Source organism: Parasteatoda tepidariorum, chromosome 2, assembly GCF_043381705.1.
Source record: "Parasteatoda tepidariorum isolate YZ-2023 chromosome 2, CAS_Ptep_4.0, whole genome shotgun sequence".
Lineage (NCBI taxonomy): Eukaryota > Metazoa > Arthropoda > Arachnida > Araneae > Theridiidae > Parasteatoda > Parasteatoda tepidariorum.
The window spans coordinates 48,000,730-48,025,037 of NC_092205.1; the positions used below are offsets into that span (position 1 = coordinate 48,000,730).

A 24,308-nucleotide genomic window follows, 5' to 3' on the forward strand; every position below is an offset into this window, starting at 1 on the left:
TAATGCATTGATGCTTAATTATTTGTGGTAATGGAGACACTAATATTGAAATAATAGGTATTGTGGTCATAGAAATTGAATATGTGATGTGGTAAGAGATTATAATAGTTGATAATTCTTAATTAATCCATAATTCTTGATTATTTTCAATTTATGTTATTCTCTGTTATTAACGTTATTTTGATACTATAAAATATAAATGTTAGGTATATATTGAAGAACAAAATCGTGATGTAAAATTAAATATTGATATTTAAGTTACGATTACAAACCAGATAGAAGAGCTTCTGCTACGTCATATACACCGAAGAGCCATTACATTATGACCACCCTCCATCGATAACAATGGGCTCGCCCATGTTTTCATGGTTTCTCGCCCAGGAACAATGTTTTCATGGGGCACATTAGGACCCATAATCCTCATAGAACAATCCCTGACGTCTGTAAGCTACTTGAACATAGTTTCAGACCAGGTTCACCCATTCATGGCAACAGTTCTTCCTGCAGGGTATGGTGTTTACCGACAGGATAATGCACCATGTCAAAAGGATCGAATCATCATGGATTGGTTCGAGGAACATTCCAGTGACTTTCAAGTCATGTCTTGGCCCCCAAATTCACCTGACATTAATTCAATAGAGCATTTGTGGTCCTACTTGGAAAACCAAATTCGTGCTGCCACTCTACCCCCTCGCAATGTGAGGGAATTGCAGGACCAGTTGGTGAGCGCTTGGTACCAGATACCTCAGACTATCTATCAGCAACTTGTGGAATTAATGCCACGGCGGGTGCTAGCAGTTTTGAGGGCTAAAGGTGGTCCTACATGTTATTAGCAGGGTGGTCATAATGTAATGGCCCGTCGGTGTATATTTACATGATATTAAAAAGAATTAAACAATATATATTTAAATTTTGTGTGGAAAATTCTAATTGAACTAAAAGTTGTTCAAAGTAATAAAATAAGAAATTTTTAAGTATACTTGGCAAGAATCTTTTTTTCCTTCTTTGTATCCGGCGCATACTTGTCCTGGAATAAATTCTACCCTTCTCATTAAATTTGCTTCATCATACAAGAGCTGGCATTCAGTTATATTCATTATGGGAACAAGAAGTTTTTGCAAAACATTAGAGCGTTCTCCACCTAAAAGAAGAATAAATTTCTTTTCTAAAATTCGGTGAAGTTTAAAATCTACAACAATGTTTTTATTAATACTTTTTCTCAAAGACACGAAAATGTTCCTTTGGAATGAAAAAAGTTGCTTAAAAAAACATAATAGTTATTCCAATAACGTTGTTTAAAAGTGATGCCACACTCGAAAATTTGAAGGAAGCTTTTGTCATTACAGCGTAAAAATAATAGATGAGTGTCAGAACTATTTCTCTGCAACCGTTGTTACTTTTTAAGAAAGCTTCAAAATGTCTCCAGAAAGGTTTTTATTTATTTTTTAGAAATGTAAATATCTGTTGGTAAAGCGAATGTTAAAATAAAATCCTTCATTCAAGTTTCCAAAAAAATCTTATAAATGTCTTCACATCATCCTAAAAATATTTTATATGCATCAAATGCTTATGGCGTTGGATTTTTATAATGCAATCAAATTATCTGTGTGTAAATTAATTTATTTACAAGTAAAGCTGGCATACTGCTTAGAGCTGACCTACAGCTTAGAATATGTACTTTTAACCAGCTAAACGATCACATTCGCCATTATATTTTCAATTTAGAATAAGTTGCAGTTCCAGACGATGAAATATAATATCGGTAACTTGAATTACAATACGGTACAAAAATTTACTTCATCTCCAATAAGGAGTTAAATGGAATCATACCTCAGTTCAAGTTAAATTATAGAATTGTGTGATCTAGTTTGAGAAGTGAGATAGTATTGTTAACCTTTGCACTGTATTAATATCGCAACAAATCTGAAAGATGGTATTTTTAAAAGAAGTCTTAATTTAATATTTTTTTTAGAGAAATCAGATTTTTTTATTACAGTGGTTGTTTTTAATATTTAAATTAATTATTTTTGTTTAATTTTTTTGTTCATTTACAATTTTTTTTTTAACATTTGGAATTAAAAGCTCGTAAAAATATAATATTAATGCTTACTATTGCTTCAAAACACTATTAAGCTAAATTACTTAACATTTCTAACTAAAAGGGTTAAAATCTTTATTTAATTTTTACAATTGAACAACTGAAAAAGTAAAATGATAGTATTTTATTCAAAATTAATGCGGTTAATAATTTATAAAGGTAAATTTTTGAGTTTGATAATAAATGAAGAATAAATTAATTTAAATGAGAAAGAATAAAAAAGTATTATTTTTTTAATTACTGTTGACAGAGAAAGACTTTTTTTTACACAAACTACAAATTTCATTAGTTTTAGAAGTACTATTTGCATTTAAATAATAGAATATAATTGAAATATATTTTTAATAAGCATAGTTTAATTATGCTTATTTAGTAAGCATTATTATTCAAAATAATAAAAAATTATTTTGCATGCAGGGCTAATGGAAAATTATAATTTAAGCGTCCTCACGTCACTTTGATCATTGTTAGACACTTTCTTTTATGTCTATTAATCTAATTTAAACATGGAACAATTTCTATGAATCTCGTTCTCATCATTTTTTATTTTGGATAAAACCTTCAATATCAATAAAATCAGACCATATCTCACATAAAATTCCAACCTTGAGAATACATTTATAAATTATGATGCATAACGAACCTAATTTTGAAGCGTTGTGTTTATTGTTAACACAAAATAATAAAAAAAATATAGTGAGAATTTAAACTAACAAGTTTCTGTAAATAAAAAAAATGACATTAATATGATTAAAATAAATAAAAGCTGGTTCAAAAAATACGGGCCAAAAATATTCTGCTTACTCACAAAATGTTACGTATCCAAAATTGCTCCATAAAATCATTTTTAAAGAAAAGAAAAAGCTTTTTAAAAATGGAAAAAATTTCTGAAACATAACTGAAACTTAAATGGGAATACGCCATTTTGCCAGCAAAATTAAAGATTAAAAAAAGTCCTCAGAACACACTGGCCTTATCATCCGTGACACTCACATTCGTTCCGCACGTGCAATTAAAATTAAATAATTATTGTAACAAATGAAAACTGTAGAGAAAACTACTGGGGCACTGTAAATGAAAAATGTGAAACAAATCAATGTAATATAAATTTTCAAATCATATAATGGATTCTATTTTTATGAGTTATGGTTTTTTTATGACATGAAAGTGATGTTTATGAAATGAGAATGTTTCTAAAATCCTCAGTTGAGTGAGCTGCTGGTATATCATATGGAATGGAGGTTTAAATTACATAAGGATTGGAGAAACTTTGTTGGCTCGTTAAATACAACTGGAGATCTTTTTATACCTTTATGAAGTAATGCCTATTCGCAACTTGCCCAAGTGGCCATGGAGGTTCGTTAAAAACACTTTATAGATCTACGATATGATGATGTGGTTAACAGTGCGCACCATTCGTCCTTCTTTCTCAGACAAGCTAGGACCCCTTGATCTGAATTTGGGTTGACTTCAAGTTGCCACAGAAGATGGAACCCAGGTTAAGCACAATGATAGCTCAATGCCTGAAACACTGTGCAATCGTGTCACTTTTCTAATTATACTACCATATAATATTGATACTAGGGGCGATATTTTACTTTTATTTGAAATTTTGAGACCTGGAATAAATTTCCTTTAGTCTTAATTTTCCTCATAAAGGAACTTAAAATTTACACGATATCAATACTTACGAAGGATATTACAAAGGATAAAGATAATAGGATATTAAAGAGGACATATTACAAAGATTGAAACCTGCTTCCCCAAACACATACTTGATTGCCTGAAATTTTCCTTGGGGGACATTCTCTTGCAACCAATTTTGGTGTGTGACTTTGCCAGAGTGTTTGGACTCATGGATTTGATATAGCTAAGGCTATATTGTGAAGGATTAGAAATAACAACACATTACGAAGGACTCTCGATTAACATGAATAGGATTATCTGAAATGCTCCATGAAAGGCAGTATTAAAAAACGTAATTAAATAATACATAAAAAGATTTATATAATCTTCTCTTTCTGTTTTTATACCCAGAGAGATATCTTAATTCCGGTATTTAGATTAACTCAACAATAAAATTTAATGATTATTTTAACATTAAAATTGATGTTTTTTGCATTAATTAAATTATTAATTAACCATTGAATTATAGTTTTATATTTTGTTCATTAAATTTAGTACAATTAGATTGTTTTGATATTTGCTTGTCCTGAACAAGACAGTTTTGAACGTCAGTCAGCAGTCTATTCTTGAATAATTTATTTATTATTTTTACAAAATAAAATAATTAAAAATTATTCTTTAAGAGTTTATATGTTTTTTAAGCTGATAGTGAGACAAGTTTGTCTTTTTATGTGGAAAATCTTCATCTCAAAATGAAATAATTATTTAGAAACCAATTTTTCAGGTTCAAAAAGTTGTCATTAGTAAATAGTGGGTTTTGAAGATATATAATTCCGAGAAGTTATTAAACAAGCTTCCCCTTAACTTTCTATATTCATTTCTTCTTTTTTGTTTATTTTTCTGAATATATCAAAATATCACTTAACTATAAAAATAAGAATATAGAAGAAATTTTGTACTTTTTTTTTAAATTTGAGACTGCTGTAAAATGCATAAACTTTAATATATTCTGAAAAATTATCAAAAACTTACTCATCGTCAATCACAGATCTTTCAAAATTTTTGATTTATTGAAAGGTATTAAAAATTTACATGTTTTGGTAAAGGTACCTCACTACAAAAAAATCATTTCAGAGATGGTCACGATTTCAAACCTTGTATTTCTCTTTCACTTAGCATATCGATTGTTAGGAATAACCATTAGGTACATTATTTTGATATTTCCTGGTTATATGATATTACTGAAAAATACAATTATTTTTTATACTTCTTGCACTGAAATTATTGAATTGTTAACAAAAAAAAAGAACATTAATGATCCTTGAACATTTTTTAAAAATGTAAACCGAATGAGTTTCGAACATCTTTTAAATTTATGAAATAAAACTTCAACTATAACAACATTCTTACCATTCTCGGATAGAAAACCCCAGCCCATAATTGTTCCTTCCTGTCCAGAAAAATCCTCGTCCTCCTGAGGCAGACAAGAGGGTCCCACGTAACTATCATATTTAATAGGCTTCGTCAGTTTCAGTAGAGCTATGTCATTATTGTATCGCTTCGGGTGATTCAGTTTTGGATGTAAGATTATCTTTTCGATCGAATAATCTTCCTCAGAATGAAAGTTTTCTAATTTTGTCAGATCATATTCTCCAACTCTTACCGTTAAATGTTTTGGAGAGTAACTGCAATAAAAAAAGAATGGGTTTTGCTTAATTCTAGCATGAATTGTAATTAATGTTTTTCTAATGTATCTGTTTGAAGCTGCAATGTTTGAATTGTTTAAGCTTTATTCTTTTCATTTTGATTTAAATATTACCGCGAAAGGGTAGAAATCAGTTATTCTACAGATTATCTAGCTAATACGCATATTAACTAATTAGCTAGTGTGATCCGGGGAATTTAATCCAAAAAATTTATTTATTTCCAAAGTAACCTAGATATGCAGATTATCTAGCTAATACGTATATTCACTTGTGTGATTCGTGGAATTGAATACAAAAAAATGATTTATTTCCAAAATAACCTATCTCTGCTGATTATCTAGCTAATACGCATATTAACTAGTGTGATTCGTGCAATTGAATTCAAAAAATTGATTTATTTCTGAAATAACCTATCTCTGCAGACTATTTAGCTAATACGCGTATTAACTAGTGTGATCCGTGCAATTGAATCCAAAAAATTGATTTATTTCCAAAATAACCTATCTGTGCAGATTACCTAGCTAATACGCGTATTAACTAGTGTGATCCGTGGAATTGAATCGAAAAAATTTATTTATTTCTAAAATAACCTAGATCTGCAGATTATCTAGCTAATACGCATGTTAACTAGTCTGATCCGTGGAATTGAATCCAAAAAATTGATTTATTTCTAAAATTACCTAGATCTGCAAATTATACAGCTAATACGCATATTAACTAGTGTGATCTTTGGAATTGAATCCAAAAAATTTATTTATTTCCAAAATTACCTAGATAATCTGTACATCACTATCAAGCACTCGTAAAAGTAAAAGTAAGAGTTTGTCTGAAACACCAGCAACGTTTCTGCGCTTTTAAATTAACAAATTAACATAAAGTTATTGAAATATTTTTTGCTATCTAAAATAAAGTAACTGCAATTAAACCATCAGCACATTAATCAATCATCAGTCACTTTAAGAAATAGAATCAAATCATTTAAAATATTATTATATTTCAGGGCTTTAAAGTAATATTAGCTATTTATTTTTCGGTACTTTAAGAATCAAGTTAAATACAATCCAACAATCAACAAATTAGTAAAGAGAATGATATAAACAAATTATTGAACTTTAATATTTCAGAATTTGTTAATGCTCACATTTCCTAGATAAATTGCGGAAAACGCTTAATTCCGCAGTTGAACAGATAATTCTAGTTAATCTGCGGATTAACTAGATATTGTGCAGATTAATGGTTTTCGAGTTAACATAAATATAGTAATATCATTATATTTATCAATTCTAACCTTTAAGATTAACTGTAATGAAGAAGCTTGAATTTAGTTTAATTTATATAGGTACAGTGAGCCAAAAAAAACGGTCCACCCTGAATAACTTTTGATCTGATGATTGGATCTTTAAATTCTAGGACTCAATCATCCTAATGGATCCAATGAGTGAATTCAAAGATGCTAATAAATAGGTGCAGACGATATTTTAAGTTACGAAGTCAGACACAAAATCGTACTTTCACTGAATAAGCATGCCTTTTTTTTCGACGAATTCAGATTTCTGATCCCCAAATTATAGGGAGTAGCCGCAATCTGGAATATACGGCCCCAATAGTTTGGTCAGGTGAGCACTCAAAAGTTTGGAACCCTTAATGTTAATTTTACTCTTTGAGTATTTCACTATATCTCGAGAACTTTGAAAGGGAATTTAAAAAGTACATAATTATAAAATTTATTAACCAAAAATAATGCCATGCAAAAAATAACTTTTAGCAAATATATATTATTTTTTATTATTTTATTCCATAATGGTCGAAAAATTTCCAATTGTAAGGTGAAAGATTTTTTGCATCATTTTAAAAAATATAATTTTGCATTTCAAAATACGAAATTTGAGCAAAATTGATTGAATAGTTCTTAAGAAATTGAATTTCAAAATAGTCAGATATTTAAAATTTGATTTCTTAGGAACTATTTGATCCAATTTACTCAAAATTTATATTTTGCCATGCAAAATTATATTCTTTAAAAAGATACAAAAATTTGTATACCTTACAATTCAGCATTTTTTCAACCATTAACAAATAGAAAAATAAAAAAAAATAAATATTTACTGAAAATTATTTTTGTATGGAATTATCCTGAGATAAGGGAATTTTGTGCAAAAGAAGTGCAAAATTTTTTTAATTCGCTTAAAAGATCTCGAGATATAGAGAAATACTCAAAAAATAAAATTAACATGATCCAAACTTTGGAGCACTTTAATGACTAAATTATTGGGATCATATTCTCTAGATTGCGACTATCCCCTACGTTTTGGGGGTTAGAAATGCGATTTCGTCGAAGAAAAGGTACAGAAAAGGCCACAGAAACTACGTTTTTGTGCCTGACTTCGTAACTTAAAGTATCGTCTGCATTTATTAATTGGCATATTTGAGGCCAACTCTTAGAGCCATTACGAATGAATCCTAGAACATTTTACATAGACATGTGACCTATGATCTAAGCTCTAGCTGATCGCTTATAAATCGATCGTTATAAAGATGGCGTGTTAAAGTAGAGCTAAGTCCCGCCACATAAGTTAGAATGTTAATTAACGTAGAATTAATTAAATACAACTTGTATCACGCATCGAATTTGCTATAACATAATTATTTCGCTTTCATGTCCTTTACCTAACATAGATGTATTATTGTTTACGTATTTTATTGAAACCGTGATATAGTTTTGTTTTGTGTACTTTGTCACTTCGATACATAATTAGTTTGTTTAATGCTCAACATGGCTTCGTGCCTGTCTTTGTTTTAAGTAAGAAATAAGAAGTGAAAGAATTGAAATCTTTGTAAAAGAATCTTTGTGAAAGAAAATAGAATGTGTCACTTCAGAGAATGGATACTTGACGGGCTTGGTTTTCTCGGAGTAGAATGGAAAGAACAGTTGATAAAGTAATTAATCATCACGCTTCAACAAACAATCAGGATCGAGATATACACAAAACGTCACTTGTAGATATCCTATTATTCTAATTTAATATTCTTAAGATTGTTCTATTTGCTCACCTTCTTACGCAATGAGCAGCTGTGAGAATCCAAAGCTTTTTTATAATCACTCCTCCACAGTGGTGCCCTCCAAATGTACTACCACCACGACGAACAGACACCTATAATACATGAAATAAGTATTGTCAATTTTCGAAAATATTTTCGATGAACAGTAGGCAAAAAAATAAGCGAACCACGCTGAATAAAATTTGATCTAATGATCGAATCTTCATGTTCTAGGATTCAATCTTAATGGTTCGAGAGGCTGATCGCAAATATGCTAATTAATTAGTGCTGACGATATTTAAAATTACAAGATAAGACACAACAATGTACTTTTTCTGAATAAATATAGCCATTTTTTCAATGAATTTGGATTTATAACCCCCAATATACAGGGGATAACCATGATCTGGGAAATATGATCCCCATAGTTTGGTCAGGATAGCTGTCCCAAAGTTTGAACCCCTGAGTTATCAAATTTATTTTTTGCGCATTTAGTTATAACTCGAGAATTTTTTATTTTAGCAAATTTAGCGAGAACTAACTGAGAATTTAGGAGAATCGGAAATTTTATGCAAACAATTATATAAGTCCTTGATCCAAACGTTATTCCATGCAAAAAATAGCTTTAAAAAAGATTTATTATTTAATATTATTTTATTTAAAAATAGAGAATGCAGAAAATATAGATTATTTAAAAACAGAGAAAAAATTTGAGTCTGAAGGCAAACAAATTTTTACATCTTTTTAAAGATAGTAATTTTGAATAGCAAAATAGAAAATTTGTGCAAAATCGGTCGAATAGTTCCTGAGAAATCGAATTTTTAAAAATTTGATTTATCAGGAAATATTCGACCGATTTCGTTCAAAGTTTGTATTTTGCCGTTCAAAATTGCATTCCTTAAAATGATGAAATAAATTGTGCACCTTGCAGCAAAAAAAAGTTTCGACTACTTTTAAGTAAAGTAATATGAAATAATAAATATTTTTTAAAAGCTAGTTTTTTGAATGAAATAATACTTGGATAAACGACTCAACATAATTGTGTGCATAAAATTTTCAACTAGCTTAAAAATTCTCAAGAAATGGCGAAATACGGAAAAAATAAAATTAACACTAAGGGGTTCAAACTATGGACTGCTCTCCCCAAATTATGGGGACCATATTTCCCAGATCACGGCTACCTCTTATATTTTTGGGAACAGAAATCCTAATCCATCGGAAAAATGGTATGCTTTTTCAGAGAAAGTACGTTTATATGTCTGACTTTGTAACTTAAAATATCGTCTGCACTAATTAATAAGCATATTTGATTTTACCCCCTCGAATGATTAAGATTGAGTCCTAGAACGTGAAGATCCGATCATTTGATCAAAGGTTATTCAGAGTGGTCCATTTTTTAGTTCGCGGACTGCATAGTGCTCAAAAAATGAAGCAACCGGGATAACTTTTAATCTAATACAGTCGAACTCGTTTGTAACGAGCTCGGATTTAACGAGAACTCGGATTTACCGAGGGAAACGAGAATTTTTGGTTGGATCAATGTTAAGTCTATGGAACAGAAGTCGCTTTTAACGAGCAAGATCCGGTTTTAGCGAGCAATATTTTTCTGTCTTGCATTCTTTTTTCTCTTCTTTCTAGTCTTTCTGTCTTATCTTTTTTTCAAAATGATAAAGAAATGCGAGGGAAGGGGGTTAGTTGTCATTAAATTAAGAAAAATATTTAATTAAATTAATTAATGTAATTAAAGTAAGTAAGTATTAATTAAATTTTAAGTAAACTCAATCATTTGACCTCCCAAGCCCCCCCCCCCCTCTTCTGGTTGCACGCCTGTCTTAAGGACCCGTTTATTACGAGCACTCGGATTTAACGAGTACATGTTACGGTCCCTTTGTGCTCGTTATAAACGAGTTCGACTGCAATCGGATTTTTACTTTCTAGGACTGATTCGTAAATGATTCGAAGTGGTCACCTTAAATATGCCAGTTAATTAGAGCAGTAGATATTTTAAGTTCAGGAATAGAAACAAACTTTCTTTGAATTAAAATACCTTTTTTCGACGCATTAAAACTTTTGATCCCCAAACTAGCATTTGATTTCAATTTTATTTTTATGTCAACTCTTGTTTGGTAGTCGTTAAATTAAAAATTTTCAAGTCTATTATTTCTTGCTTCCCATGTAAAATAAATAAAGAGACGAACTACTAATTTACATCATTAAAAAAATTTTCTTACTCATAAAACTAGAACTGAAAAACAAATCGACTCAAAACTTTTGCTGTATATATTGTGTGTATGCAATCATTAGCGCTGAACTTAAGTAAAAAAAGTTTTATTTGGTTATGAATACCCACTTTGAATATTAAGCATTAATTTTAATATTTTTGATGTTATGCCTCTGTGCAATTTCCATAATATTAATATTAAAGGAGGATGTTATAGTTACTTAATTTCGTTTAGCTAATTTCATTTAGTTAATTTCGAAGAAAAATAATATTAACTGCGCATAAGCTACTAGTACATACAACCCATAAATAAAATTTAAAAAAAATGGAAAAAATCAAGAAAAAAAATTTGAAAAAAGGAAGAAGTGTTTGAGCCCATCCATTGCTAAAAAAATTTTTTTTTGTTGCATAATGTTAATAATTTCTGTAAAAAACAACGAATTAAGATGTTTTACTTAAAATTCGATCCTTTATTGTAGCGTATCTACCACTACAAAATTACAACTACAATTCACTAGTATATAAGACATGTTAACTCGATTCTATGGTGGGGTACCTTTTCATAGATGAAGGTTGACGTTGTCTAAACATCTTTCCCCACATTGGTGACCCGGACATGATGTGAACACGCCTACCTGGGCAGTAACGCCCACTACAATTTGAATATGTCTACTTCGCTCACACTGAACAGTTGACTTGCTACTTGTGACTGCAACATCATACACCTCCTAGTGCTGTCGCTGCTCAGTTTCAATCACACACAACGTACAACATATACACTCGACTGCTAAAGGCAACACAGGAGCGTCTACGACCGTGAAGTTAATACACCTCTCACATTCACCACTCAAAAAGTACAGTGATCTTAATACAGCTCACCAGGCTTCGCACGAAAACAGCAATGATTCAACTAGTGGTATCCATTCATCGAATCACAGATATAATTCTGGTGGGGGAGTACTGTAGCGCATCTACCACTACAAAATTACAACTACAATTCACTAGTCTATAAGACATGTTAACTCAATTCTATAGTGGGGTACTTTTTCATAGATGAAGGTTGACATTGTCTTAACTTCTTACCCCTCATTTATAATTAAAAACTTTTAATTATACAGCATAATACATTATTACCTTGCACCAGGTATATATACCTTGCACCAGGTATATATATACCTTGCACCAGGTATATATATACCTTGCACCAGGTATATATAAATATATACCTGGATTGACTAAAGTATATATAAAAACGACTTGACTTTCGAAAAGAAAATATTCCAACGTAAGAAAAAAAAATTAATAAAAAATTAAAGTCACCCAAGAACAGATTCTAAACAATTTTCTTTTTATATTCAAATCATTTATATATTGTTTTCTAAATAAAAAAAAAAACTTTTTAAAACTCAATGTCGTTTTTAATATGAAATCCTTCTTCTTCATGTTAAATTTAAAAAAAAATGTTTTCAGGAGATTTCCCTTTGAAAATAATTTTTTGAAAGGAACTGTATAAAAGATTGCCTTTAATTCAATTCCCGGAATAATATAGAGATTTGGAGTGAATTAATTTCGCCACTCGTTGAATATATATTGAAAGCATTTTGTGTTTGTGTAGAATTGAAAAAAATACTTTTTCCTTTAAACTACTGAAAATATTTGGGTTTTTTTAATATAAATTACGAAATAAAATATAGTTAGTATTGTTATAAAAGTTCTTAAGGGGAAAAACATTCGAATAATACTTCAATTTTCAATGAATTCTTATTCAACTCAATATTTTTTTAGTTAAAAGTTTTATTACATTCTTATATCGTTTTTTTTTAATCAAAGTTAACTACTTTTCTATATTTCACGAAAAGTAAATTTATTAATTTAATAAATCTGGTATTAATACTTGTATCTAATACATTTCCTGTCATAAACAAACTGGTTCAGTTTTTAAAAATCAACTGAATTTAAACATATTCCAATACCACCATAGAGTTTTATCAGGAATATTTATAGTGCTTTTCTTTTTGTTTTAAATTTTCTTTTCCATAAATATCAAGAAAATTAAAGATTTTCTTTTCTTATTTAGATCTTATATTATTTTTGAAGGATGACTTCTGGACAAACTTCTTGCCACATTTATGACCTTTATAACTTACTATAACTTAAAAACTTGTTTAAAAGTTTATGACGTTTTAAGCATAAGTTTGAAAATTAAAAAAAATGTTTTAAACCAAGTTTCCCAATAAATATATTGATTTTGAGAGAACTGAATAAAATAAATGCCTTTAATTTAGTTCCCTGAGTAGTATAAAGAAATGGAATGAATAAATTTTGTTGCATGATGCAAAGATGATATTAAAAAAAATCGGTACTTTTAAAGAACTGAAAGGAATTTATTGATTTCATTTCATTGAAAACATTTGGTGCTTTTTTACAAATAAATAATTAAATATGGTTAGCGTTATTTTAAAAGCTTTTGAGAAGTTCAAATAACATTTTTATTGAATGCTTGTATCAACTATTTTTTGAAATATGTTTTTTTATTGTTTTTTTAATCCTAACTATATTTCAGGAATACTACATTCCTTAGACTAATAATTTTATTAACTTTAAATAAATAAGGCATTCAAAAAACCTATGAATCTTTGTTTTATCTTTGGGAAGGTGCATGTCTGATGTTTCGTGTCTGTTCAATTATAAAAAATATATTATTTCATCATCTTAAAAGCACTATAATCAAATTTATAAGTTATTCACTTGTGTTTTTTCTTTTATTCTTTTTTTATTTTTTTATAATTTTGTATATTCTTTTTAAAAATTATTAATATAAAATATATAATTAAAAAACTGAGTTTAAATAAATTCCTTGAAGAGAATTTTCATGAGGTTAATATTTCCTTCAATCTCTTTTTTCCTTCAATCGCATTTTCATGCTTAATAAATTTACGATGGAAAATCTTCTTTTACATTTTTTCCATAGAAGCGTCTCATTTAAGAACGATAGAAAGATTAAACGATATTTAAAAATAATCATTTAAAAAGCACGACCACAAGTTGCATTAAGATTAAAAAATAATATGTTAAAGTAATGTGAAACGAAAAACAGAAGTGCTGAATTCAATCTCCTATACAGCTTTCGCTCAGCAAATTTTCTTAAATACAAAAATGTATTAATTATGAAGTAATTACACTTATTGTTTCTCTAATATTTGTTTCATCAAACATCAATATTTTTGCTACATTACACATGATTTATTTCATACATTTTAAAGTAGCACATTTTTGAATTTTAAACCACACGTTTAGTTTCATATAAAATTTTCTCCACTCTTATAACCTGGGACAAAAACAAAGAGGAAAGAGGTTGAATGATGTCATATAAACAGACAATATTATAGTTTCAAATATATAATGGAAAACCTTCATCAGTGTCTCAACACCAGAAGAAAGGGAAAAAAACACTGAGCCGCAGAAGAAAATTACAAAGAAGTTGCATCAATGAAAAAATAGGTGGATCAACAGGTTTGGGGAGAACAAACTGGAAAGAGAAAATCAAACAAAAGAAGAGAGATAAAAAAAAACATGGAGATAGACACGGTAAAACATGGATAATATGGATAGATAAAACATGGAGACAGGGATGTATAGTTGAGATAGGGTGAAAACGATAAACGTTGCTGAAATTAAGAACAACCACAGAAATTAAAAGAGAGTGGAAAGAATGGGTTACTAGAAAAGTCATTGACTAAAATAATTATTATAATTTGCCACGAAATCTAAGGAAGTGACTAACGAGCTGTACAGTTGCATGATTCTAGAAAAATGAAGTTATGATTAGATGTTGAGTCGTGATAGCTCAGTGTTGGAAAACTAAACTGGCATTTTTTTTTATCCGTCGTTGAACAACCGACCCAATTTTGGGTTTAGGGCTACTAATGCTCAACTCCGTAGCCTAGTAATTTTGAACCAATTCAGAAGACAAGGAAACTCCTGGATCAATGCCCACAGAGGTATTTTATTTTATAACCGTCGTTGAACAGCCGACCCAATTTCATGGGTTTACGACTACTTACGTTCAACTCCGTAGCCTTGTAATTTTGAACCAATCCAGAAGACAAGGAAACTCCTAGATCAGTACCCCCAGAGGTATTGATTTGTTTTGGGAACATGGAGGACTTTGAGACTCGACAGATTTAACGTGCATCAGTCACCATTTACTACACGGGGAGTCTTAGGCCGGCGAGGATCGAACCCACGACCTCTTGGATATGGGCCCAGCGCCCTACCGACCAGGCTATCCCGGCCCCCACAGAGGTATTGATTTGTTTTGGGAACATGGAGGATTTTGCGACTTGACAGATTTGACGTGCACCAGTCACCACTTATTACACGGGTAGTCTTCAGCCGGCGGGGATCGAACCCACAAACTCTTAGACATAGGTCCAGTGCCCTACCGACCAGGCTATCCCGGCCTTAATCTGACATTTTAAAAAACTAGATTCCTATAATCTGATTGAAACTCAGCTAGCTTTAGATCTATGAGTATTGGCTTGTTTGGGACATTCCCATCACAGCACTTTGGCTCACAAAGGGCTGTTACGGGAAAGTTTTATTTTTAAAAGTGCAGCTTTCTAGGGTTATAAAATATCGTTTAATATCGTGGATTGAAGTGTATATCATTCATGAAATCCATTTACTTAATAAAAAAATAGGTTCCTTTGCATACTTGCTTACCGTACCTTTTGAATTAGCGATAAAAATAATCTTCTCAGGGAAAAATTCTCTATTTTAAAGCTATTGCAATCTATGATTGGTTTCCTTCTAATATCATAAGAAATTTTTAGATACTTTTTTGATGTCTCTAATTTACATTTTAATGATTTTATTATTTTATCCTTTTTTCACAGTAACAGTCCCAAATTAAGAAGAATTTGAATAAATTCAATTTGCGTTTTCTTCTGTTAATGAACTGAATTTCACCAACCTTAAAGACACTACTTCTGGTATTAACACTCCGAATATTAAGGACTTGCTCAAAATTATGCTAAAATTTCTTCCAATGGTTCCATCATACTGAAAATTTTACTTTTTGAAGCTAGAAAGTATGTAATTTAATGTTCGATTAACCCTTTTGCACTATTTTCGTGAGTCTGACTCGCGAGGAAAGTTTTAGGTCAAACTTGAATATCATGAGTCAGGCTCGTTGTTTTATTTCATGTCAAACGTGAATATCACGAGCCTGGCACGTAATCGACATTTCGGGCCAAACGTAAATATTACGAGCCATACTAGTGGTTTTAATATCGGGCCAAACACAAACGTAAAAATGGGCTCTTATCTCTTCTTTATATGAATAGGTATTTTATATCTTGTCTATGCAAGTTTTATATCTTGTAGTGTGCAAGGAGTTCAAAAAATAAAAATAATAAAAAAAAAAGAAGAAAAAAAAAAACGAGACTAACATTCAGAGGTTTGATAACTGGTGTTTTTATCAAATTTCTTGTCAGCGTTTTATCGAATTTCTTCCTTGCGTATACTTGGACAAACTAAGCACACCCTCTATTTTTGACTTCAGGAAAAAGATAGTTCTAATGAGTTAACATGAATAGTCGTACAAAATCGATAAATTAAATGATAGTCTGTCGCAATACATTGCAGAACTTCTAAAGATAGATTTCTCCTGCAAATTTCTTTCACCGCTGATCTTTAACCAATGACGCAGGCTTTTCTGGGAATTCTAATAGTAAAGAATTTTTCTTGGGATTCTATTTTCCCAAATACTTAGAAATCAATTTAAATTTCTACATTTTGCAGTATCTGTGATTATCCCCCTTTTTCTTATCTGCTTTCCTTTGACTGATTATCTTATTCAAAGCTGTTTCCCCTTCTCAATTAGTATACCATTTATATCATTGTTCAACTTGTATTCAGCCTCTCTGTTTTTACGCACTGAAGAAGGCTCTTTTTTATGAAACTGAAATTGTGGCATTATTTATGCTCTTTTCACGTTGTTTAGCTTTATTTATAACCTGCACAAGCATAAACCTTTTCTTCGCCTATATAATCTGGGTATAGCACTAAACCTAGATAACTTAAATTTTTTTTATGTCGGGCTATGTTCACTGGACCAAACAATAGACATCTTTAGAGAAATAATGAAATCCATAATTTAATGCCGAGTAACTCCCTCTATGAACTTGATGACTGCCTAGATTCGGTTGAAAAGTGATACCAGAAATATATACATGTATATCAAATCCTATTTAAGACACTCACTGACAATTTGAATGTTTTAATCATCTATATTAAGGGGGTGTTAACACTCCACTCGGTTCCATACATTTTCTACGGGATTCAAGTTAGGTGATTTTGCAGACCAGCTGACAACGCGTTAATAAAACCTGTTACACGTTCTTCAAATCCGATGAACTTCGCTGTTTTCATCTTGAAAAATAAATTTATCAAAAGAGCTCTCATCAGCAAGATGTTGAGTGAAAGATAGCACTTAATCATACAGAAAATTGAAAAAAAAAACATGCTGTTTCATAAAACATGTTGTTTGTGTTCCCTTAGGGAGTGGTTCTTATCCATAATGAATATAAAAAAAAACACCCCCAAAACATTACAAACCCACCTCTTTTAAAGGATGCTTTTCTTAATTTCTCTCGCAATGACAAGTTTTTTACCCTGTAAGCTAAGCTTTTAAATGCTAAAACAATGTAGCTATGCAACAATTAAATGAAAACTAGACGAAATTCTGAATGAAAACCAAACATTAATTTTTTCAAAAGTGATTTAGTGAACCAAAGCCAAAAACATCGTAAATAAAATATTAAATAAATAATATAATAGATTAATATATAAGGCATAAGTATTTATTTAACGTACATAAATTGACATACTATAGTTTCAGTTCTATAAACAGAAACCTTTCTCAGTGTCTAAATGTCAAAATAAAAAAAATAAAATAAAATTCAGTATGTTGGTTTAGTATACTAGTACTATAAATTTATGTACTTTCATTTGTGCTTTATTCACATTGATTTTTGCTTCAGTCTACATAGGTCTACATAGCAGAAAGTATTTCTCTTTCTTTTTTTGAAGTGTTTAAGTGTTGACTATCTCCGATATATTTCATTATTCGGGTTTTGTTCAGACTTATATAATTGAAGCAAGTAATTTTAACTCCATTAGTATAAACCATTCAATCAAATACAAATTTATATTTTTTATTCTCTTGAATCATCAAAAAGAAGTAATAAATTATTAGAAATTATTTAAATAACGTTCCTAAAAATGATAATTTAAGAAACTTTAAAAAGTGATGATTCCTTATGGCGCAGGCAAATACTGTGGTTATTAATAGATTATTGATTATTATAAGAATAATGAAATTAAATATATTTCGAACTATCTCGTTTTAAATAGTTTAAATGGTTGACTTCAATTGATTGAAGAAGTTTTGATGTAATACAGAGTATCATGTTTCACAGAAACTGATACATGTTATATATGTTTTTACTTCTTCAAAAATATTTCTTATATATTGATAAAGTATTCGGCTCGCTGTCGTCCAAATATAGAATAAATGTTCAGGTTTCTCTTGGGCAATATCATCTTCTCCCCGTGATCAATATCGCCTTTTCTCTTAACAGATGAGTCTCTCAAATTCCAGGTACTCAATCATCTAAGAAATCGAAAACTAGCGTAGTTAGAAAATGAAAACATTCCACGACAGAAAGTGTCATCTTCCATACTACCGCTCTTCAAGTGTCACAAAAAGTTTTATTACAAATTGACTGTCTGTATTTTCTATTTTGGAAGTTAAAACTGAAGATAACTATTTTTATTGAAAATAATTAATTTACTTTTGAATGTAACATAATGAATGAATTTTATTTTTGAATGAAATTTAATAATTATTTTTTTGACTTCAGACGAGTGTAGACGATGATTTAAAAGTAACTTGAAAGTTCTAATGAGAGTTATTATCTTCTGCACTATTTTATTTTTATCATGATATTTAGTTTTTATAAACCTTGCCATTGTTTAATGTCCTTAGAAGGTTTTATTCTACAAATTAACTCAAAATTTACGACACTAGGACAATTTATAGTTTGCCAAAAAAAGAAATCCCCAAGCCACAAAGCCTAATAGCCGTTGTGGAAACAAGAATAACGCATTTCAAAGATTATTCTGTATCGATTTAATCATACAATAAAAATATCGACATTTTGCGATTTAAATAAAAGTTCACGTATTTTAAAGTAAAATCGTAACCAAGGCGGATTTTGTTTCTCCGCTTTCAATAAATGACTTTTTTCCTAAATTAGTTTAAAACAATTTACAAAAGTCTTTTTTCAAAACCGAATTTTTTTAAAATTTCATTTTTAATTGCAATAAAACTCGATATCTTTTTCGAAGTGTTATTTATAATATTTTTATTAACATTAGTTTAACAATGAACTATCAGTTTTCGAAAATTCTCATTTCACCAAAATAAGATCTCAATCCACTCAAAAAACACTCAAAATTATTTCTTTTACTTGTTAATACACTGAGAAAGAAAGTAGGGTTAAAATTACCAGAGTGTAGGAAAATTTACAGTGTTCTTGGCTCTATAGGAACACCAAAATACCTGGTAATTTTAACCAAAATACTTGTTTATAATTTAATAGTATCTAAGAGCTATTTTTTCGGCTTAATTTAGTTTTCATTTAAGTGTTTTTTACTAAAGGTGTGATAGTTCGAACTATAATTTTGAAAATCAGAATTTCTGGTAAACCGTTACCATAATGAATAAAAAAATTATAATAATAATTATGACTGGTTCAAATACAGTATATTTTGGTTTTAGAAAGCCAGAATTATAGTTTTTTTTCCAGAAATTTACAGTACAGTAATTTTATTATTTTTGTCTCCATGTAGTAACGCAAAAGACTATTGTTTTCTACTAAGTTGAAAGAGGCATGAAATAGTTTCCACTGTTAATCCGTTTTCCAAGTAGTTCGTACCAACGATTCTAGGAAACTTCAGCTTGTGTTTACTCAATACATAAATGATTTTGATTATCTCTAAAGCATTAATTAATCCCTAATAATGTCTATCTCAAATCTCGTAAGGCCAAACAGGATTAAAAGCCATTAGCTAATTCTATGGAACAATAATTTTACTATTTAGAATACTTACTTAATATCTTTGAAATGCTATAAAATAATAAGGCTTAATTTCAATTTTTACATAGTGCTGAATTATATTTTCTAAATAGCTCTTTATTATTTTACAGCAATCATGTAAAATGTTTACACAGCGAGTCCAACCTTAAATTACTTCAATGCATTAGTCATTACATTTTGAGAAGCAAGTCAAAAGTGTAAAGAAGCAAAAATATGCGCTACTAAGTAACAGTCAGTTATTCGGCATATTTTATCTATACTTTGTCTTTTTTTCTACTTAAATGCTTGTCCTGTATTAGGATATATATATATATNATACACACACACACACACACATATACATATATATATATATATATATAACCGTTAGAAGTTACCATCAAAGTCGTAATCGTACACATTAATCTAGATAATATGTTGATTAACTTGGGTAATTCGATAAAGTGCTGAATCAAGTTTTTCCGCAATTTACCTAGGTAATGTGCTCAGTAGCAGCTTCTGTTCAAAGGTTTCAAAGGTAGTTCAAAGGTTTCAAGGTTTGTTTCCGTTGTTCTACCGGCTAATAAGGCGATTGTATTAACTAGATTCATTAGATGTTGAAAAATAAAAAAATTATAATATGTTCTATTCCTTAATTGTAATAGTATTTCAAACCGTTTTTTTTCTTTGTATAATAATTATTAAAGTGATGATTTATTGTATCAACTAATCTCATGATTGTTCGATTGCTCGATTTAACTTTCGGCAAAAATATCATTTGTACTTTAACGAGTGCTGAGTATGCAGTAATGCTCAGACTATCTAGGCAGCTTACTAATATACCTAAATAATTCAGCAGCTAACATTACCTAAATAATTTGAGAAATGATGCAATTTTTGGCACACTAAGAAAGAGGTATGGTCTAAACTACTAAAATACGGTAAATTTCATCGTGTTTCTAGCTCGATGGGAATATCAAAAAGTCTGGTGATTTTTACCGAATCTCTTCGGTAAAATGAACAATAAAATATGGCTTTATAATATGTGATAAAATTTTTTTAATGTTGTAAAATTTGGTAATTCATTTCACCATGATACCTTGGAGCAAGGCATGAAAACCATTTATTCGGTTGAATTTAATTTTCAGTTTTGTATTTTCTGCTAAATGCATGGTGATAAGAACTATTGCTTTGAAAACACGAATTTCAAGGAAATTATTACCATATGAAAGGAATAAACTTTTATCATATATTTTGGTTTTTATTATTAGAATCCTGTTTTTTTTTTAAATTAATTAAAAATCTGCATATTAAACAGCTTCGGAACAACTTCTTTTTTGCCTTAATGCACCTGTTCGATCTTTCTTAATTCGGATGTGGGTATTTTAAATCTGAAATTAGTTTTGCTCTTAATGATACGGATTTTTTTTAATGACACTTTTAGACTTTTTGTTGAAATTTACAAGTTTATAAACGTTATATATAAGAGGGGGTCACGTAAATGTTGTGACAAACTTCTATTGAAGCTAGGGTTCGACATCAAAAATTAAAATTGCACGGGAACCCATGCCTGGAAAAGTTGCCGTGCTCGGCTAGGAGCGCTTTCCTATTATGACCTGTTCAGAAGCTCACGAGAAAATAGTTTGTGTTGAGAAAACGCTCCTAACGCCATAAGTTGAAATTACCAGGTATATGTTCTTATAGTATTTTAATCTTGATGATGTACTCTAACTCCTCTGGAAGTTTGTTGCAATATTCACGTGATCCCTTGTTATATATAGCGTTTTTAAGGTTGAACATTTCGACATGATATGAAATAAAAACACCATTTAAAAAAAGAACTGTATTTAGAAGAGAGTAATTAGATTACAGATTAGAAATCAGTAATACGAAGGTATCTAAGGTTTGTTAAAGAATCTCATGCAACAAAAAAATGTTTGTAGAATAACTGATGTCTACTTACTTAATATCAGAATAACTTAATATCAGAAACAATTGCTTAATAACTTAAATATCTGAAACAATTGTAACAGTTACGTTACTCGACTGAAACATAACAGAAAAAACTCCTCCTATATCAACCTTATGCATTGACTGAACTGTAATTGGGAAGTAAATTCACTTCCGACGCTTTCCTTGTCTAATCTGTATCTGGCTGTAACGGTTGATAAAAGCTCAAGACGAAAGTCTAGTGACAATCACATAATTTATTACAAATTGAGCAGTTGACTATTAACTGCTGAAATATTATTAAACAACAACTCTAGCAAAGCAGAGATAAAAAATAATCAGCTTTTGGGGATGCAAAAGATGTTAGAAGTATTGCAAAAGATGTTCTATTGCAAAAGATGTTAGAAGTATATATTTTCAAGTAATTAAGAAAAAAAGTATGAAAGTATTTCTTACCATGAATGGAAATTCTCCATCAAATGCATCATCACCACCAACTATGCGTCCATCCCTCACCTTTTGGACGCCACATTTAAAACCTAAAATTATTTATTTTCATATAGAACTTCAAATTTAACTCGTCTTGAACTGTCAAAAAATATATTTCAGAAGCAAATAGAACGTAAAGAAGAATGCTTATATTTTTGCAGCAATTAGAAAAAGTACTTTTAAAAAATACGCATTTCGTGGTTTTTTGAAATGCAACATTTTTTCTAGAATATATAAAAAGTTCCGTTGCTGTAAAAGTTTTAAATAAAAGAAATCAGTTTTTTATCTTTACATACATTTTTTCGCGGTTCTTTACATTAAAGTTTTTTTTTCTTATAATCTTTCAACATATTTTTTTTTCTTGTTAACTTTAATATATAAATACCATGTAATTCATTACTTTGGAAATATAGTATGTTACTTAAAAAATATTTAAAATGTAAAAGTACAATTACTTATAAAAAATATTGAAATATTTCTTTCACATTTCTCTTCAGAAAGTTTGTCTTCTTAAAATTTTCGAATAAATTATTTTTTGCTCCGTATATATCAATTTAAATACAAAGAAAAATAGTGGTACGGTAGTAATTTTGAAATAGAAAATATCAAAACAAATTTAATTTCAGGTAGTTTCTTTTGAAAGAAATAGAACTGCACTTGTTTGACATATGTGAAAGGAAAATATCCCTCAGTGAATTGAATTGATCTTGATGATTTACTTAAGGGTTTCCCGTAATTTGATTAGGATTGAAAAAATTAAATCATACTAATTAAAAAATAATTGCCTTAATCCACTAGGAAACCTAATCTCTGGAATTAAGCAAAAAAATTAATTTTTTTCCAGAATTGTAAAATTTAGTATGGTATAATATGGAAAAACGTCACGTCATAGTTTTTTCAAAATAAAAATTAAAACTTGAAAGTTAGGAAAAATCTCAAAAAAATAAATCAACTATTATAGTATTATATCTTAATACATTTCTTCTCCCCTATATTGTTTTACTTTTATTTCTGTCCAAGATCACACATAATAAAAATCCATTTTTATTTCAAATAATTTTCCATTGATCATGACACTTTTAGGTAACAAATTATTCAGTGATAAAAAATAATTAGATTTCATAGTTCTCGTAATGAATCGTTTATATTTCGGCATTTATACTAGAACTTTATGAAAATGTCATTAAAATTTAGTATGAATGATGCATATATGAGCACAATGAAATTGTCATTGAGATTCAGCATGAGTGCATGAGTTTATAAAAAAAAATACCAATACCTGACATGAATGCTGTTTACTTAAACTTTATGAAATTTTTATGAGTTTTTGCGTGCTGTTATGTTTATGTTATGAGTTTCTGCGTGCTGCATTAATGTTTTCTTAATCCTAATAAAAGATTCATTTTTTTGTAAGATTTACTATTTTACTTAAAAGCACCATTATCAATTCTTCTTATATATTACATGCTTGTAGGTGTGTATAAAATTTGTAATTCATATAGAAAATTTACATTGAAAATCAAACTTACCGTCAGTCCGAATGGTGTTAATCATTAACCACAACACCCAAACAATATGAATTATCACTTGTTTCATCCTTATCTTTGTAGTCAAACAATTTTACAACATGATTCCGATAGTGAGAGTGGTCGTTTTTTTTATAAGCATTTCATATAGAATATCGTTCGACCAAGTATGTTATGACCCAGTGACCCCTGGAAGATTATTTCACTGCTGATAATGCGGGATGAATGTCGCCACCGACAGTATTATGTCATTAGTTATTTGAACGTGATATTGATTTATGGCGTAACTTGTCCTCACGTGATAAATGTGGCTTGTCATAACTTTCGACAGTTGTTTTATTGGAAATTAATTGATGAGACATTGTTCACTTATGTGAAGATTAAGGTATACCTGTCCTTAGAGTAATCGCTTCACCCAAAACCTCTTTTTTATTATTAATTAATTTTTTTATATCTTAATTAATTAACTATATAATTTATTTTAATTATATATATATAAATATATAT

The 24,308-nt window shown here is 29.5% G+C and overlaps 1 protein-coding gene across 1 annotated transcript in view; it reads right to left on the bottom strand.

Annotated features, from left to right (window-relative positions):
- The window catches only part of LOC107437908 (trypsin-1), a 30,358-nt gene extending 6,348 nt beyond the window's left edge, over positions 1 to 24,010 (bottom strand). Inside the window, exons 1-5 of the mRNA XM_016050046.3 lie at positions 23,805 to 24,010; positions 22,243 to 22,325; positions 8,482 to 8,582; positions 5,135 to 5,409; positions 981 to 1,141 (exon numbers count right to left, since the gene is read on the bottom strand). Coding sequence (XP_015905532.1) covers positions 981 to 1,141; positions 5,135 to 5,409; positions 8,482 to 8,582; positions 22,243 to 22,325; positions 23,805 to 23,871 — 687 coding nt within the window. The 5' untranslated portion in view covers positions 23,872 to 24,010. The remainder of the gene's footprint in view (positions 1 to 980; positions 1,142 to 5,134; positions 5,410 to 8,481; positions 8,583 to 22,242; positions 22,326 to 23,804) is intronic.
- Between the last annotated feature and the right edge of the window lie 298 nt (positions 24,011 to 24,308).